This window comes from Thalassophryne amazonica, chromosome 17, assembly GCF_902500255.1.
Source record: "Thalassophryne amazonica chromosome 17, fThaAma1.1, whole genome shotgun sequence".
NCBI classification, from domain to species: Eukaryota; Metazoa; Chordata; class Actinopteri; order Batrachoidiformes; family Batrachoididae; genus Thalassophryne; species Thalassophryne amazonica.
The window spans coordinates 41,276,827-41,295,634 of NC_047119.1; the positions used below are offsets into that span (position 1 = coordinate 41,276,827).

General features: G+C 38.5%; 1 protein-coding gene across 3 annotated transcripts in view; it reads right to left on the reverse strand.

Moving 5' to 3' along the window:
• nars1 (asparaginyl-tRNA synthetase 1) overlaps nucleotides 1-18,808 on the reverse strand; it is a 59,775-nt gene that overhangs the window by 23,282 nt on the left and 17,685 nt on the right. For all 3 annotated transcript variants that reach the window (XM_034191856.1, XM_034191854.1, XM_034191855.1), the window contains 5 exons: nucleotides 18,504-18,703; nucleotides 16,931-17,066; nucleotides 14,829-14,942; nucleotides 11,262-11,393; nucleotides 9,739-9,870 (listed from right to left, as the gene is read on the reverse strand). In XM_034191856.1, coding sequence (XP_034047747.1) covers nucleotides 9,739-9,870; nucleotides 11,262-11,393; nucleotides 14,829-14,942; nucleotides 16,931-17,066; nucleotides 18,504-18,703 — 714 coding nt within the window. The remainder of the gene's footprint in view (nucleotides 1-9,738; nucleotides 9,871-11,261; nucleotides 11,394-14,828; nucleotides 14,943-16,930; nucleotides 17,067-18,503; nucleotides 18,704-18,808) is intronic.

Here is an 18,808-nt window from a genome sequence, read left to right on the forward strand (position 1 = left end):
GAATGATAAGAAGACTGAGGTGTTGCTGTTTGGACCTAGTGACACTTCCAAAATCAATGTTGATCTGGGTCCCATGTATCTGACACAGACAGCAACAAACCTGGGTGTAAAACTGAACAGTAATCTTAAATTTGATGCTCAGATTAGGTCAGCAGTCAAGTCTAGTTTCTATCAACTTCCTCAGACAGTGGACTCATTTCTGTGCTTGTTCTGTTAGACCTCAGTGCTGCTTTTGATACTGTTGACCATAAAATTTTATTACAGAGATTAGAGCATGCCATAGGTATTAAAGGTGCTGTGCTGCGGTGGTTTGAATCATATTTATCTAATAGATTACAATTTGTTCATGTAAATGGGGAATCTTCTTCACAGACTAAGGTTAATTATGGAGTTCCACAAGGTTCTGTGCTAGGACCAATTTTATTCACTTTATACATGCTTCCCTTAGGCAGTATTATTAGACGGCATTGCTTAAATTTTCATTGTTACGCAGATGATACCCAGCTTTATCTATCCATGAAGCCAGAGGACACACACCAATTAGCTAAACTGCAGGATTGTCTTACAGACATAAAGACATGGATGACCTCTAATTTCCTGCTTTTAAACTCAGATAAAACTGAAGTTATTGTACTTGGCCCCACAAATCTTAGAAACATGGTGTCTAACCAGATCCTTACTCTGGATGGCATTACCCTGACCTCTAGTAATACTGTGAGAAATCTTGGAGTCATTTTTGATCAGGATATGTCATTCAAAAATAAATAAATATGTATATATATTAAACAAATATGTAGGACTGCTTTTTTGCATTTACGCAATATCTCTAAAATTAGAAAGGTCTTGTCTCAGCTGAAAAACTAATTCATGCATTTATTTCCTCTAGGCTGGACTATTGTAATTCATTATTATCAGGTTGTCCTAAAAGTTCCCTGAAAAGCCTTCAGTTAATTCAAAATGCTGCAGCTAGAGTATTAACGGGGACTAGAAGGAGAGAGCATATCTCACCCATATTGGCCTCTCTTCATTGGCTTCCTGTTAATTCTAGAATAGAATTTAAAATTCTTCTTCTTACTTATAAGGTTTTGAATAATCAGGTCCCATCTTATCTTAGGGACCTCATAGTACCATATCACCCCAATAGAGCGCTTTGCTCTCAGACTGCAGGCTTACTTGTAGTTCCTAGGGTTTGTAAGAGTAGAATGGGAGGCAGAGCCTTCAGCTTTCAGGCTCCTCTTCTGTGGAACCAGCTCCCAATTCGGATCAGGGAGACAGACACCCTCTCTACTTTTAAGATTAGGCTTAAAACTTTCCTTTTTGCTAAAGCTTATAGTTAGGGCTGGATCAGGTGACCCTGAACCATCCCTTAGTTATGCTGCTATAGACTTAGACTGCTGGGGGGTTCCCATGATGCAATGAGTGTTTCTTTCTTTCTTTCTCTTTTTGCTCTGTATGCACCACTCTGCATTTAATCATTAGTGATTGATCTCTGCTCCCCTCCACAGCATGTCTTTTTCCTGTTTCTCTCACTCAGCCCCAACCAGTCCCAGCAGAAGACTGCCCCTCCCTGAGCCTGGTTCTGCTGGAGGTTTCTTCCTGTTAAAAGGGAGTTTTTCCTTCCCACTGTCGCCAAGTGCTTGCTCACAGGGGGTCGTTTTGACCGTTGGGGTTTTTACGTAATTATTGTATGGCCTTGCCTTACAATATAAAGCGCCTTGGGGCAACTGTTGTTGTGATTTGGCGCTACATAAATAAAATTGATTGATTGATTGATCAACTTAGACAACTGGCCAAGGTGACGCGATTTCTTTCACGGCATGATTTTGAGATTTGAATCCATGCTTTTATCACTAATCACCTGGACTATTGCTATGCACTTTATATTGGAATGAATCAGACTCTGCTTACTCGCCTACAGATGGTGCAAAATGCTGCTGCACGACTTTTAGCTGGTGTTAGAAGATGCGAGCACATTACACCGGTTTTGGCCTCACTTCATTGGCTCCCAGTTCCTTTTAGAATTGATTTTAAAATTCTTTTATTTGTTTTTAAATGTCTTCATGGCTTTGCCCCGCAATATCTGTCTGACCTGCTCCATTTATACGTCCCTTCACGCTCACTCAGGTCAGCTGATTTGTCACTGTTGGTTATCCCAAGGTCAAAGAGGAAGCGTAGAGGTGACTGAGCTTTTTCAGTCGTTGCCCCAAAACTGTGGAATGATCTTCCTTTGCACATCAGGCAGGCTGATTCTCTCTCTGCTTTTAAATCTTCTCTTAAAACACATTTCTTCTCTTTGGCTTCTAATGCAGTTTGACTTTTTTTTTTTTTTCTTCTTTTTTTTTTAGTGTTTCTGCTTTTAACTGTGGTTTATTTATTTATTTTAACTTGCCTGTTCTTGTGTTTATTTATTTTAACTTGCCTGTTCTTGTTGTGTACAGTGCTTTGGTTGTTTGTATGCATTTTAAAGTGCTTTATTAATAAACTGAGATTGAGATAATTACAACCCCTGGCAAAAATTATGGAATCACCGGCCTCGGAGGATGTTCATTCAGTTTAATTTTGTAGAAAAAAAGCAGATCACAGACATGACACAAAACTAAAGTCATTTCAAATGGCAACTTTCTGTCTTTAAGAAACACCAAGAAATCAGGAAAAAAAAATTGTGGCAGTCAGTAACGGTTACTTTTTTAGACCAAGCAGAGGGAAAAAAATATGGAATCACTCAATTCTGAGGAAAAAATTATGGAATCATGAAAAACAAAAGAACGCTCCAACACATCACTAGTATTTTGTTGCACCACCTCTGGCTTTTATAACAGCTTGCAGTGTCTGAGGCATGGACTTAATGAGTGACAAACAGTACTCTTCATCAATCTGGCTCCAACTTTCTCTGATTGCTGTTGCCAGATCAGCTTTGCAGGTTGGAGCCTTGTCATGGACCATTTTCTTCAACTTCCACCAAAGATTTTCAATTGGATTAAGATCCGGACTTTTTGCAGGCCATGACATTGACCCTATGTGTCTTTTTGCAAGGAATGTTTTCACAGTTTTTGCTCTATGTCAAGATGCATTATCATCTTGAAAAATGATTTCATCATCCCCAAACATCCTTTCAATTGATGGGATAAGAAAAGTGTCCAAAAATATCAACGTAAACTTGTGCATTTATTGATGATGTAATGATAGCCATCTCCCCAGTGCCTTTACCTGACATGCAGCCCCATATCATCAATGACTGTGGAAATTTACATGTTCTCTTCAGGCAGTCATCTTTATAAATGTCATTGGAACGGCACCAAACAAAAGTTCCAGCATCATCACCTTGCCCAATGCAGATTCAAGATTCATCACTGAATATGACTTTCATCCAGTCATCCACAGTCCGTGATTGCTTTTCCTTAGCCCATTGTAACCTTGTTTTTTTCTGTTTAGGTGTTAATGATGGCTTTCATGTAGCTTTTCTGTATGTAAATCCCATTTCCTTTAGGCGGTCTCTTACAGTTCGGTCACAGAACTGTTCCTCATTTGTTTTGTTGTGCATTTTCGATTTTTGAGACATATTACTTTAAGTTTTCTGTCTTGATGCTTTGATGTCTTCCTTGGTCTACCAGTATGTTTGCCTTTAACAACCTTCCCATGTTGTTTGTATTTGGTCCAGAGTTTAGACACAGCTGACTGTGAACAACCAACATCTTTTTGCAACATTGCGTGATGATTTACCCTCTTAAGAGTTTGATAATCCTCTCCTTTGTTTCAATTGACATCTCTCGTGTTGGAGCCATGATTCATGGCAGTCCACTTGGTGCAACAGCTCTCCAAGGTGTGATCACTACTTTTTAGATGCAGACTAACGAGCAGATCTGATTTGATGCAGGTGTTAGTTTTGGGGATGAAAATTTACAGGGTGATTCCATAATTTATTCCTCAGAATTGAGTGAGTCCATATTTTTTTCCCTCTGCTTGGTCTAAAAAAGTAACCGTTACTGACTGCCACAATTTTTTTTCCTGATTTCTTATAGTGTTTCTTAAAGCCAGAAAGTTGCCATTTGAAATGACTTTAGTTTTGTGTCATGTCTGTGATCTGCTTTTTTTCTACAAAATTAAACAACTGAATGAACATCCTCCGAGGCCGGTGATTCCATAATTTTTGCCAGGGGTTGTAGTGTTGTTATAATGTTATGTAACCTTCACCACTAGATGAGGGTAGATGCTCAGAATCCCATTCTAAATATCAGAACATAAATCAGCTAGCATATTGTTAATGGCTACCTCAGACATGTTTTTGCTATTAACTATAAGTTTCATATTTTACTGATTCTCGTATCTGCACAAGTGGGTCACTGCGCCCCTTCTAAAAATTCTGCATGGGATGGGTCACTGTGTTCTTGCTACGGTCTTTTTACCTACCCAGAAAGTACAACTTGTAACTGCGTGTGTCTCCACTACTTTTTTTTTATCTGAGAAGACATAGGCAGCAAGTCTCCATCTCTCTTATCTACATGAGAAGGTCCAGATTTTGAGTGTTCCAGTTTGAGCGTGCCACCCTCTGCCCCGGAGAAATGACGGTGATAAACGAACCGTCATCATGAGATTCATCAAGAGAAAACACAAAACAGCACTGTTAAAACAAGGAAGAAAACTGAAAGGGACAAACGTATTCATCAATGAACATCTCACCAAACGGAATGCCGACATCGCCAGGAAAGCACGCTTCTTAAAGAAACAGGGAAAAATCCAGCACACATGGACTTCAAACTGTAAAATATTCATCAAACTGAATGGATCACCAGAACAAGCAAAGGTTATGGCAATAAGGAACATCGAGGAGCTGGACAAATATGAACAATAGGTATGAGGACTCAAACACATCACAGCACCATGATGCAGACTGGAGCAACCCACTCATCCACATCATCTACACCCGGAGACAAGAGAGACATAATGACTAAGGATAATGATCCATTTATTTCTGCCCAGGAGCTCTGTCTAGATACATTTAATTATAATAACTCTGCTAACCACCCCTTCGAATCTGAAAATGATCCTGATACCTTTTTCAGTGAGAATATTGTGAGACAGTGCAAATATTTTACAGAAGAACAATTCAAAAATTATAAAATCAATGATGAAGATTTTTCAATTATACATTTCAACAGCAGAAGTCTTTCTCGTAATCTGTCCACTATTAATGATTGTTTGAAAACATCCAAAAAACATTTTTCAGTTATTGCAATTTCAGAAACATGGTTAAATGAGGATAATAAAGATCTGGTATATCTTGATGGTTATGAATTGTTCCTGGTTAATAGGCAGACGAGAAGGGGCGGAGGCGTTGCATTGTTTGTAAGGTCAGATTATAACAGTAAACTCATTAACAACATGTCATTTACAGTGGACAACATCATGGAATGTGTTACCATAGAAATTACATCTATAAACTCCAAAAACATAGTTGTTAGTTGCATTTACAGAGCTCCTGGGACAAATATTGACACCTTTGAAGACATTATGTTAGGAATGTACAACAAAATCAACAGAAATAAGCATTTATTTGTCTGTGGAGATTTCAATATAGATTTTTTAAACCCTCACAATCATCTACAAATTACCTCATTTATAAACACCTTGTACTGTTTAGGACTGTTTCCAACCATCATTCATCCTAGCAGAATAACTATGGATACAACAACTCTCATTGACAATATTTTAACTAACGTTATAGCCGGTAATCTTAGTGGGGGACTACTGGTCAGTGATATTAGTGATCACTTGCCAGTTTTCTCAGTCTTTGCATTGGAGGGTTGTTCATGTTGTATGTATCAAAGCAATATCAAATTCATGAGTAGAAAAGTAACACCTGAAACAATTGATAATTTAAGGGAGGATTTATCAAGTCAGAATTGGTCAGATGTTTTTGTTGATGATGTTGACAGGTCATATGATGCTTTCATTTCCATTTTTTCCAGTTTGTATAATAAACACTGTCCATTTGTTGACAAAATATATAGAAATCAATATAGCAACAAACCATGGATAACTAAGGGACTTCAGAGGGCATGTAAAAAGAAAAACGTACTATATAAACAATTCATAAAACTACGAACTAAGGAAGCTGAAAGTAAGTATAAAACATATAAGAATAAGTTAATCAATATCATGAGACTCAGTAAAAAAAACATATTATAATGAGTTACTTGTCAAAAATAGAAATGACATCAAAAACACATGGAACATATTAAATGAAATAGTAAAAAAAGAATAGAGTAACTAGAGATTATCCTTCATTTTTTCAGAGTAACAACTACATCACAATTGATAACGACGAGTCTATTGCTGAACACTTTAATGAATACTTCGTTAATGTGGGTAAAAATCTTGCCAATAAAATCGACTCATCAACTAATAACGTCTGGGTAAATAATTCAACGTTTAACAAATCTGTTTCAATGTTCATTGGTGGTACTCATGAAAGGGAAATACTTGATCTGGTTCATGGTTCAAAACGTAAGAAATCGACTGATTTTAATAATTTGGATATGGCTTTATTAAAAAAAGTTATTGATTGTATAGTAAAACCGTTCAATTATATTTGCAATATGTCACTAAGTACTGGTAAATTTCCTTCTCAAATGAAAATAGCCAAAGTAATTCCTCTGTTTAAAACTGGTGACAAACACACATTTTCTAATTATAGACCTATATCACTCCTGCCACAATTTTCCAAAATTTTGGAAAAAATATTTGCTAAAAGATTAAATGATTATTTACTGAAGCATAACATAATTTGTGAAGAACAATATGGATTCAGAAGGTCTCGAACTACATCACATGCTTTGATGGACTTTGTGGAAAGTATAGCAACTGCAATTGACAATAAACAATACACAATAGGTGTTTTTTTTTATTTACAGAAAGCGTTTGACACAATTAACCATGGAATACTATTAAGTAAACTGCAGAAATATGGAATCAGAGGTCTGGCATATGAATGGATAGCTAGTTATTTACAAGGCAGATTTCAGTATGTTCAATTCAATAATACAAATTCTGAACTCAGGGATGTCACATGTGGGGTGCCGCAGGGCTCAGTGCTGGGTCCTTTGTTGTTTATAATCTATATAAATGATATAAGTTGGGTGTCGAGTTCACTGAGATGTGTCCTTTTTGCGGATGATACAACTGTGTTCTGTAGCGGTGAAAATCTTGAACAGCTTCTGGACATAGTGGAGAAAGAACTGGAAAAATTTAAGGTTTGGTTTGACGCTAATAAGTTGTCACTCAACCTTGGGAAAACTAAATGTATTATATTTGGAAATAAACAGGCACCCAAATGTAAAAATTTAACTATAAACAATAAGGAAATTGAGTTAGTAACAGAGAATAAATTTTTAGGTGTTATAATTGATAATAAACTTAGCTGGAAACCACATATAAATTATGTGAAATCAAAATTGTCAAAAACTATAGCCATTTTGTATAAAGCCAAAGACCTACTGCCGCAAGAAGGGTTACTTACTTTATATCATTCTCTGATGGTACCATATATGACATATTGTGTTGAGTCATGGGGAAACACTTACAAATCAAATACCAATCCAATATTCCTTTTGCAAAAACGAGCCATACGAATCATCTGCAATAAACAATATCGTGAACCAACTCATTCTCTATTTGTGTCTTTAAATTTATTAAAATTCATTGATTTGGTCGATTACATTACAATTCAAACTTTATTTCGAGCGAAAAACCAAGCCTTACCGAGACATGTCCAGAGTCTGTTCCGATTGAGGGAATCCAGATATAGTTTAAGAGGTTGTGCAATTTTATGAAACCACCAGTAAGAACAAATGTAAAGGGTTTTTGTGTGTCTGTGGTTGGGGTGAGGAAATGGAACAAATGTTCAACAGAGGTTAGAATGAGTAGTACCTTAGTAAGATTTAAGAAACTACTCAAAAAGAACATCATGTCTAAGTATCATAAAGAAGCAAATATAATTTGATTTATATGGAATGTTCAATTTATAAGTGGGACTTATTGTATATTTGAATGTGTGGGTATGTATATGCGTATGTAGATATATAGATATGGGTAGGTGTATATGTATATAAGTGACTGTGTATATGTATGTATATATTTATGTTTGTAAAGTATATACGTATGTATATAGGTATATATGGCACAGCCCAAGCAGAGGGTCACCCCCAAGAGCCTGGTCTGCTTGAGGTTTCTTCCTTATAGGGAGTTTTTCCTCACCACAGTTGCCTAGTGCTTGCTCTGGGGGTTGGTAAGGTTAGTCCTTACTGGCGTAAAGTGCCTTGATCCGACTTTCTTGTGATCTGGTACTATATAAATATAATTATAAGTGAATAGTATATTGATGTGTATGTCTGTGTGTCGACATGTAGTAGTGAATTTATATTTATGTAAATATGACTGATTAGAATTGTTGGACTTGTACTAGCAGGGGTGGGCGCTAATAAGCTTTGCTTCAGCCCACACCCTTTCGGACTCACTAGTTTTGTCTGTGTTTGTTTGTGGAATTGTTCATTTTTTTCTATTTGAATATTTTGTGTGCCGAATAAAAAACTTTGTCACTTAATACACACTTTTCTGACCACGCACTGAGTACGTGATATGGGAGGATCACCCCCCTGTCCTGTGTATGCAATAGGAACCGGTTGTGAGAACAAGTCCACCCACTGTAATTGGAGGAGACTCTGACTCTCTATGAAACATCACTGTATTCTGTGTTTGGGGTTCCTTCTGAATGAGTTCCTGCGTGAGCTACATTCATTAAGAACCCAGATCTGTCTGACTTTACATGACATTTCAATAAATTTCATTTCTCTGCATTTGCCGAGTTTTTAAATGTTTTTGATTTTGCTCCCATTTTTTCATGAACTCAAAGATCTAAAACATTTTCTATATACACAAAAGACCTATTTGTCAAATATTGTTCACAAATCTGTCTAAATCTGTTAATGAGCACTTCTTTGCCAAGATAATCCATCCCACCTCACAAGTGTGTCATATCAAAATCCTGATTTATTGTGGCCAGCCTAAGGCACACATGCGCAATAATCATGCTGTCTAATCACGACGGTGACTCCAATTAAGCTGTAGAAACATAATACATCTGAGCTCAATTTTGAGCTTCATAGCAAAGGCTGTGAATATTTAACACAAAGAAGTGTATGGATAAAGTACTTGAGTAAAGTATGATTTTATTTTTAATAAATTGCAAAAAAATAAAATTCACATTATCATTATAGGGTACTGTACACAGATTCTTTTTTTTGGGGGGGGGGGGGGGGGGGTAGGGTGACTCATCCATTTTGGAATAAGGCTGTAACATATTTAGGGTTGGGTATCGAGAGCCAGTTCTTTTGGAGAATTGTTAAGAAATTATTCGATCCACCGACATCGATAGCCTTTTTAAGTAACGATTCCCTAATCGGTCCTTCAGAGCGGCCATTGTTTTTGAGGGTGTTTATCAGAAAACTATCATTGCTCTATGTTGATTACAGACCCATCCCTAAACATAATAGAATGTGGAAAAAGTGAAGCACTGTGAATACTTTCCGGATTCACTGTAAACCTGTCTGTACTCACTTTAATATTCACTATCAAGAACAACTGAACTTTTGTTCATATAATAGTTTGTGTGTTATGACATTCATCTTCGTGGGCTCATTCTTAGCAAAAGAGCGGAAAAAGGTTCTGCAGCGCGGCCATTACCTGGTCAGTGTACCAGTAGTACGGAGTCGGGTCGATTTCTTCTCTCTTGTATCCCTCCAGCAGCTCGTCAGCATCCCAGATACGCATCGATCCTCCAACAATCTCACCAACGTTGGGCATCAACACGTCCACCTTCAGAAGGCACACATCAGAACTGTTGTAACTGGTCAGAAAACTAACAGCATAGCTTGAAAGCTGTACATCATCAAAACCTTTGGGTAATGGAGACTTTGATTGTAATCCAATTCAATTTTTTCTGCAAATCTGATTGGTTAATGATTGGTGTGAGATTTTAGACCATAAAATATCACGTGGATGGTGGCAAAATATTAAAACAGTTTTACATCTGATGCGTTACGCCGCCTCCTGACTGCGTTGCTGTGCAGGTGTCAATAATGGCGCTGTCACCTGAGAGCGACAGAAGCTAGTGCAGCGACAACAATCCCGAGATGCATTTAACTGGATTGATTGATGGATTTACCATCTATTTAACTCAATGCAGCTGACAAGATGGAGAAATCTGTAAGTCTGCTCACAGAATTTCCAGTTTGGCATGAAGACGCTGTTGCTACGGTAAGCTTTGACGAGCCAACCACACCCTTTCACAATGATTTGCCATCCGAATTACTTACAGAAAAATAAACCATGCAAATGATGGAATTGGATAAGAAAGGGAATAATCCTGTTGTGTCTGATGATTTGCGGACGTTCATGCTGAGTTTTACTGGCTCCGCCAACATGTCGCCAATTTGCGACCGTAAAATCCAGCACGAACGTCCGCAAATCACCACACACACAACAGGGTTATTCCCTAATGTTAACTACATGTTCACGCCTTGGAAAATGCTAATCCAGCGGCCATTACGAACGTGAGACTTCGCATAACATAAAGAAATGTATATTTAACTGCAGACTTTGATAACAATAGTCATCAGGAGAAGACATAGCTCCTCCAATCCCCACAAATCAGTAATACATAGTGTCTGTGATCACCCAAGTACACCTTTGTCAACTGGTTCTAGTGATATCTCGCTAACAAGGATGGCAATGACAATATCTTCAATAGCTCGCTGTGACCTTGCAATTTACCCCAAGGTCACCGTAATTGACTGGTGTCAAGGGATCACCCAAGTACAGTCTTATGCTAAATATGAATGAAATTGGTCAACTGGTTCTTGAGACATTGCGTTAACAACCGAAAACAGACATGCTATTCGCTATAATCCCTCGTGTTTCAAGTAAGAGAGGAAATGTTCAAATGTTTGGCACCTTGGCAGCACTTAGTTTGTACAACTGAAAGTGTATATACCTATATAAATTATTATTGTCATTTATGTAACCATTAGCTTGCTAACACAATCGTTGCTTTGTGCTAGCTATCCAAAAAAAGCTCATGATGTGGGAGTAATTATCCTGAAATTAACGTGCTGATCAGTAAGTGATGCGATGAAAACAATAAAACAAACTGGTAGCCACTGAGTCAGTTTGGAAACAGAATGACCTTTGACTCCTGGGGTCCATACCGATTCAGTGAGGCGTCTGTCTTCAGCACAGCGCTGCATGTAGAAGGATTTTATCTCAGCCGGGAAACGGCACAGCAGAATAGTCTCATTAATGGTGTCCGTCATCAACCGCTCAGGGGCCTCGGGGATGTCCTGGAAGCAAGGAAGGAAGAGGAAAGGTAAAGAGGAAATTCAATCTGGTTAACAAGTTCTCATATTCATCAGACGGTGTTCCAACAGATGCACGCGTGAGAACACAGTGCCCCACAGACCATTGCTATGGTGATAGGCAGTGGTGGGCACAGCTAACCAAAAAGTTAGCTTCAATAACCACTAATCTGCTAACTGAAAAGTTAACTTTTATAACGATAAATTGATCAACTCACCACTTGTATCTTTAAACACCCTGTCCACTGCTGCAAAGATGTCTCACTTACATTTCATGGTGGCAGTGTAGATCAAACTCAAGTCATTTTCAGACAGTTTGTCAACACATTAACAGCAACTCTGTCATTTTTACAAAGTGAAAATATCACACTTTTAAAACAATGAAGAAAGAGTAAAGAAGGTTTGAGCGTTAAATGACAAGCACCAAAATGCAGAATTTTCAGTTTTGCAAATGCTTTTTTGTGTGTTTTCTACAAATGGAAAAAAATTACATATTTACGAAATACACATCTATTTGTAAAAACCAACACACAAGTTACAAATTGGACATTTGTGTTTGTGAATCACAAAACTTGTGTGCAAATCAAGGACTATCTATGCATTTGCAGGTATTAATGAGAAATTTAACTCCATAAATAAGTGCCTTTTCACTTAAAAAAGTAGATGTTTGCATGGACATGCTGTCTTTTAAAGCAGACACGTTATCGATCATAATGCATCACAGCAATGCATTATGGGAGTTCGGGGTTTGTTTTTTTTTTTATTATTATTAGTGTAGTACATGGTAGATTAGGAGTGTTGTTACTGTTATAGATTTGTTGTGTTCTTATAGTTCAAGGAATGAGTTAGTTTGGTGAAGAGTTATGTTGTGACCATGAGTGAAAACGACATTCTGATTTACCTCTTCTGCCACTGTCTAAGCAGCTGCATGTTCAAAGTAAATGACTTTTCTTTTTTTTTTTCCGAGCTGCACCGGTGTCAGAGCCCGAATGGTTCGCCGCTAAAAATTGGTTCGCCTTTTGCATCTGCGCATGTGTCATTTCACACCACAGCAGCACGTCTGAGATGGAGTCTCTTCACCCAAATCAATCTAATGGATTAATGGGATTATTAACCATCAGATGATAAATGTAAAACCTTTTAAACCATTCTAAAGTCAGTTTTAAGGAGGAACTTGGCAAAATTACGTGACGCTTTGAAATGATTGACGGGCAGTGAACGCATCAACTAGCAGCGACACTCTGATCACTTCCGCCGCTTTTATGATGAAATAATGTTGAATTTTTGGGGAAATGATTGTTGTACAAAAGCTTCAGATATCTGTCGCTGAGATAGATGATGACTGGAGTGCAGTGTGAAGCAGAAATCAGGTGTTAATCCGTGAACCACGTCATCAGGGGGACCGATTTTTAGGGGGACCGTTCAGTCTGCGACACGTGCCCGCCTAGTTCTGCTGGGGGAGGGCAGCGGGGCAGAGCTCCTTACTGCTTCCTGGCTGTTGCAAAACATCAGAGGTGTCAAGTAACGAAGTACAAATACTTCGTTACTGTACTTAAGTACACTTTTTAGGTATCTATACTTTACTCCATTACTTATTTTTCTGCCTAATTCTGACTTCTATTCATTACATTTTCACACAAGTATCTGTACTTTCTATTCCTTACATTTTAAAACAAACAGCCTCGTTACTCTTGGCTTCAGTGCAGATGGATGTGCGCTGACACCTCAGCGCACATCCACCGGCGCGGCTCCACCTACATACATACATAGAGAAATAAATAAGTGTTTCCTGTGAACACCTAGTGACTCTCACACCTCCATTTCATCCCTGTTTTATTCAAGTTTAATGACAGTTTGTTTCGGCCAAACCATATTTTCAATTTGTTAATTTCTTCAGTGATTTCCTCCAGAACTATCTGCCAAGCTGGAAAACTGCTGCATCCTAGTAAGAGCAGAATACTACTGGAATGAATTTGAATAAGGAAAGTTTTTTTTTTCTCTCACTAAATGGATGCTGCACTCACTGCAGTTTGTCTGGAATAGTCCTAGATTGCATTTCACAGCTTCTAGAATTGAAACATTTTTGTGCAGGTGGTGTTGGGGGGTAATTTTGGGTTTTGGGCCACATGTAGAACGAATCAGTTTTTAAATTAAGCTTTCAATTCATATAGTGGCATCTACCTATTTTTTTTTTTTTTTTTTTTTTTAAAGGTTACTTTATACTTTTATACTTTAAGTAGGTTTTGGAGCACATACTTTCCCACTTTTACTTGAGTAAAGAGGTCAAGTTGATACTTCAACTTTTACCAGAGTGTTTTTAAAATGCAGTATCTATACTTCTACTTAAGTAACAAATGTGTGTACTTTTGACACCACTGCAAAACATCCAGTGGACAGGAATTAATGTTTGGTTTTAGTATTTACAAATGTTTGACCATTCGGTCTCACTCACTATGCCAGCAAAGAAATGCTAGCGGACTGAAAGCTAACGGAACAAAATTTAACGGAAGCTAATTAAATTTCAGCTAATTTTCAAAATGAGATGAAAAGATAATCCGCTAACGAAAAAAGTTAGCTTCACTAATTAGCGATTAGCAGAACTGTGCCCACCACTGGTGATAGGACGATACAGTCCGCAGGATCCTAAAGGTCAAAGACCAAGTGTTTGTTAGATTTATCTCAGCTCACAGAATGCACAACACTGACACCTTGTAGCGATGTCAGGCACTGCAGTTAACCTCAGCACTACAGACAGACAGACAGTAACATCTGTTGAATTCCACATGTGCTGCTTGTGTGTGACAGCTGAGTTGTTGAACTAATGCAGCTCACATGACCAAACACTTCCGCTGTGGAGCTGGTGCACGATGGAGTGAGACAGCAGACACACCGGAAAACGACTGCCCTTCAACTGTGGTATCTGAAATCAGGTCATCGTCACATCAGGGACCGTGCACTGGCTCTGAGCGTCCTGCACACTATGGCACCACCTTGAGTGCTGGATGGCAACCAGTCTGCTGGAGTGTTTTCTGTCCTCCTTGACATCATATAGTTACGGTTTATGCAGGTTTCTTCATTAACAATACAGCACACCTGTACTTTACCTTTTTTTTATCCACTGCTTAAAATGGAGAAAAAACAAAACAGGCTTTGTAAACCATGTTACTGTATGTTGCTGGTAAATGTCAGTATGATGTACAATCCCTATCTCACGCATGTGCATGTTGTAACCTGGTAACATGGACGCCAAAATGAAAATCAAGACACTTTGCAGAAGTCACCCCCCCCGACACACACACACACACACACACAACCCAACAACAGGCTTAAACGATGATGTCACACTGACAACATCTGACTTTGTACCCGATGTGACGATAATCTGCCTCCCATTCACATGAACCTAATTAGTTTCTTTACCTCTCCAAATTCGTAGTAGGTTCCATCATCTTTTTTCACATCATGTTCTTTGAGCCACTCGATAGCTTCACTGTAATTCATCCTTTTAAAAGGCCTCTTTGGGGGCTTGAAGTTCTGGAAAAAAAGAAATGAAAAAAGAATAAATAAACCTTTACTTACACACACACACACACACACACACACACACACACACACACACACACACACACACTACTTAGGTTGGTTTGTTGGCAAGATTACTCAAAGACTAACAATCCAACACCTTTAACTAACTTGGTGGAAAAACTGTCTGTTAAAGCAGAAGGACCCATGAAAATGTATTTAATTTTCACAATTTTAATACATCCTGTAGATCAAACTTAAATAGAGAAACACTTAAGAGATTAACTGATGTCTGAAATTATTCGTTGAAATCTTCAAAACCCTCTAAAATTCCTCAAAACGCAATCCTTTTTTTAAATACTGCAGCGAAATACAACATAAGTCACTTCAGTGTGCTTCACACAAGTAAAGTCGTCCAACATTACCTGTCTAATCACCGTTTCACAACTTGAAGATTGGCTGTCTTACATTAGTTGACGGTTTTCACAGGCGTAACGGCCTCACACATGCCGTTGCCAAGAGATGGCTCCAATGCGCGAGAGTTTTGTTTACTTCCGGATTGGTAGATGTCATGAACTATCCAGCCTCTGTTTCGATAACTGGCTTTTTTAACATTTACAGATAAATGCAAACTGCTGAATGTCATGCTTAGCCTCGCAGTTTCACTATCGGTTTCTTCTTCTATACTTGTCAACCCTTTTTGTGCACACAACGCTGCTCAGCGTTAACTGCGATGCCCGGTGGCTAATGTGAGAACTGTCACCAACACACGACAGTTGTCATCTGCTGCAACCATGGCCAAAAGTGGAGGAAGCTCACCTTTTGAAGGAATTTTTTTCCCCCCGTCTGCATATATAGTAATGATAAATGCCACACTGGCAGAACCATTTATGAACAGTAATACCCATATATGCAATTTATTCTTGCAAGACAGACGGTATGTAGTGCATGAGTTAATGCGATGTGTGTGTGATCCCCATCCGCTCTTCCCAATCAGCCTACAACATCCTACTCAAAGCCAATCGACAACTTCTATCAGGAAGGGCCGACCACCAAAACAACACAAAGACAGACAAGAACGAAAGACGAGTGGTGAAGACAATAACTGCGACGTGAGACATCGAGGAGACGGGACCCCAACCATAAAACATACCAGGACAAACAACCACACATGAACAAACAGTGACAGCAACAGTCTGTTGTCTAATTAGTGAGCATCCATACCTTAATCTAGGACACCAGAGTCTTGATCCCCTTGAGATCACCCAAAGCCGAATTGTGGTGACGGCCACAAACACACAACCATCCACGCACAGAGACCCAGATCACAGCTAAATATCTGATCACTACTGTGGCTGGTGTGTTGGGCCAAGACAAGAGTACAGAACCTTACCATATGACATGGACCACTCCGGCACGTCAGAAGCCATGCGGCCGGCTGTGAGCACAGACGGAAATGGGTCTTTTGAAGGAATATGAGAGATGTAGGGATGCTCGTGTGTTCCATCAAGTGTTGTTACATAATAGCTGCCATTTTATGATAAAACTGAAGTTGAACACTGAAGTTGCGTTGACTAAAATAAGATTAGCCTCCTCTGTACCAGGCTAAAAACTTTAATCACGCTGGGTAATGCGAAACTTTAGCTGACTCAGCGCTTTGTGCAACCACTAATGTCAAAAAATTATTTAAGTGAGTTTATTCAACTAAACAAGATGAGACTGCTTCATAAAACCAGCCCTGGATGAGTTGCAGGATAACTAATGAATATTGATTCTATAAACAATCACAAATGAGAACCAGCATATTCATGGTTATAAAGTTATAAAATGTTGAATATTTGTTGTTTCTGTAAATTAGTCCTGATTAGTAGCTCTGAGCTCTAAACCTCGAATATGTTTGGCCGATCAGAATATTTGCAGATTATGTCAACAGCAACACAAAAAAACCCCCATCGTAATAACATGCACTGTGCATGACGTCAGAGCCAAAATTGACATACAGGGTTGATATCATAGAGCAGTTGAGCAGCAGGGGACTTCAGCACTCGGTCCACCACATCACAGACCAGGTCTTCCAGTCTGTCCAGCAAGTCCTCGAACGTGATGAACGGACACTCCGCTTCGATATGTGTATACCTAAGTGTACAATAAATAAGTAAAAACCCACAGAAAACAGAGTGAGTTCAATTTCTGAAAATAGAAGACAGCATCATAAGCGTACAGGGAGGACATACACTGAACTACTTCTTTTGAGGTTCTAATCCATATTCTGTAAATTCTCAAGTGGTAGGCAGGGCTTTTATTGACTTAAGCACACTTTTAGTTATGATCGGGTGATAAACACTTTCAGTATTACACTTGCTTATGTAAGTTATTACAAAATGACAGTGTGACAAAAAGCTGGAAGGTCCTTCTAAAGATGTTTACTGGCTGGAGGGGTTATCAGAAAATGCAGTTTTGCTAACTGACAATTCAGTTTTTTTTCTCTGCTTGCAGTTATGTTATCTGCAATCATGCAAATATATTAAGTTTAGCTCAGCAAGCTGGAAATAAAAAAAAAAAAAACAAGAAATTATATGACAACTCCTCTTCTCACAATCAGTAAAGTAATAAAAGGTACAGAAAAATTAAGCTGGCAATTAAAACCTGGTGATTATTGTGAAATGTTTAATAGCAGCATTAGACTCAGAAAATGAAAATAATGCCTGGATAGCTCCAAGACAGTTTTACTAGAGCAAATTCGACTTTATGGAATACAGGACGGAACACTGACTTGCCATTTATACTGTGTATGCTTAGTGACTGATTTTTAGCATTTGGATGTCGTTTGACCCATCAGTTGTTGTGACCACTGGCCTCTAACATGTCTACAGTTGCTTGTCTGCAACATCTCTGTCTTTGCATGTTTGTCATTTCTGTGTTCTGCTTTATTATTGGCTGCATGTCCAAAGCTGATAGTCACCTCTCCGAGTCTGGTCTGATAGGAGTTTCTTGTTATAAACAAGAAATTGACACCTCAGGGAGTTTTCCCTGACCTGATAAGGGATGAGCAAGGTTAGACCTTATTGTTGTGATGCACCTTGGGGTAACTTATACTGTGATTTGGCATTATATAAATAAACTGAAAATAATTCCATGAGTGAAAAAATGTGACTACCTACTACAGGAATCTATGGCTGTTTGAAGCAGTTTCTCAATTACAGCATCAAATTGTTGTTAAAATTTGTTGAATCACTTTATTCCCATTTCAAACAATTTGTTGTTAACCCATTTTGCCCCACTGGCAACAATTGTTGCAAAAATGTATCACTGTCATTTTCTACTCACAATAAAAAAAAATCTGGGCATAAATGAGTTAATGAATGTTAATTAAGGTTTTTTTTTTGTAAGCAATCAAATTCTCAAGTGAAGCTACAAACTAAATCTGTAAAACATCACTTAAAAGAATTGATACAATCTGAAACCTGAAAGAATTCTCAGTCTGGGTTTCTTTGATGCGTGTTGTTCTCAGTGTGAATTTGTTTCATGTGTGCGTTATCGAGGTGTGTTTTGTTCCATGAATGACGTGCTCACTCGGACAGGTGTCTGCGGGTTCGGGACTGCTCAGCTCGGTATGACTGGGCGATGCAGAAAGTGTCACCCAATGCAGGGATGCAGGTCTCCAGGTAAAGCTGGGAGGACTGTGTGAGGTAGGCCTGCTCGCCAAAGTATTCAAGTTTAAATAGCGTGGAGCCGCCCTCCACCTGCGTCTGCACCAATGTTGGAGGAGTAACCTGAAGAGCACAAAATGTTACCAGAAATTTAGGAGTTCTGATAATTAATACCCAATAGTCATGGCTTAGTCCTTGACCTTGAAATGGTTTTGGACACAGTGACTG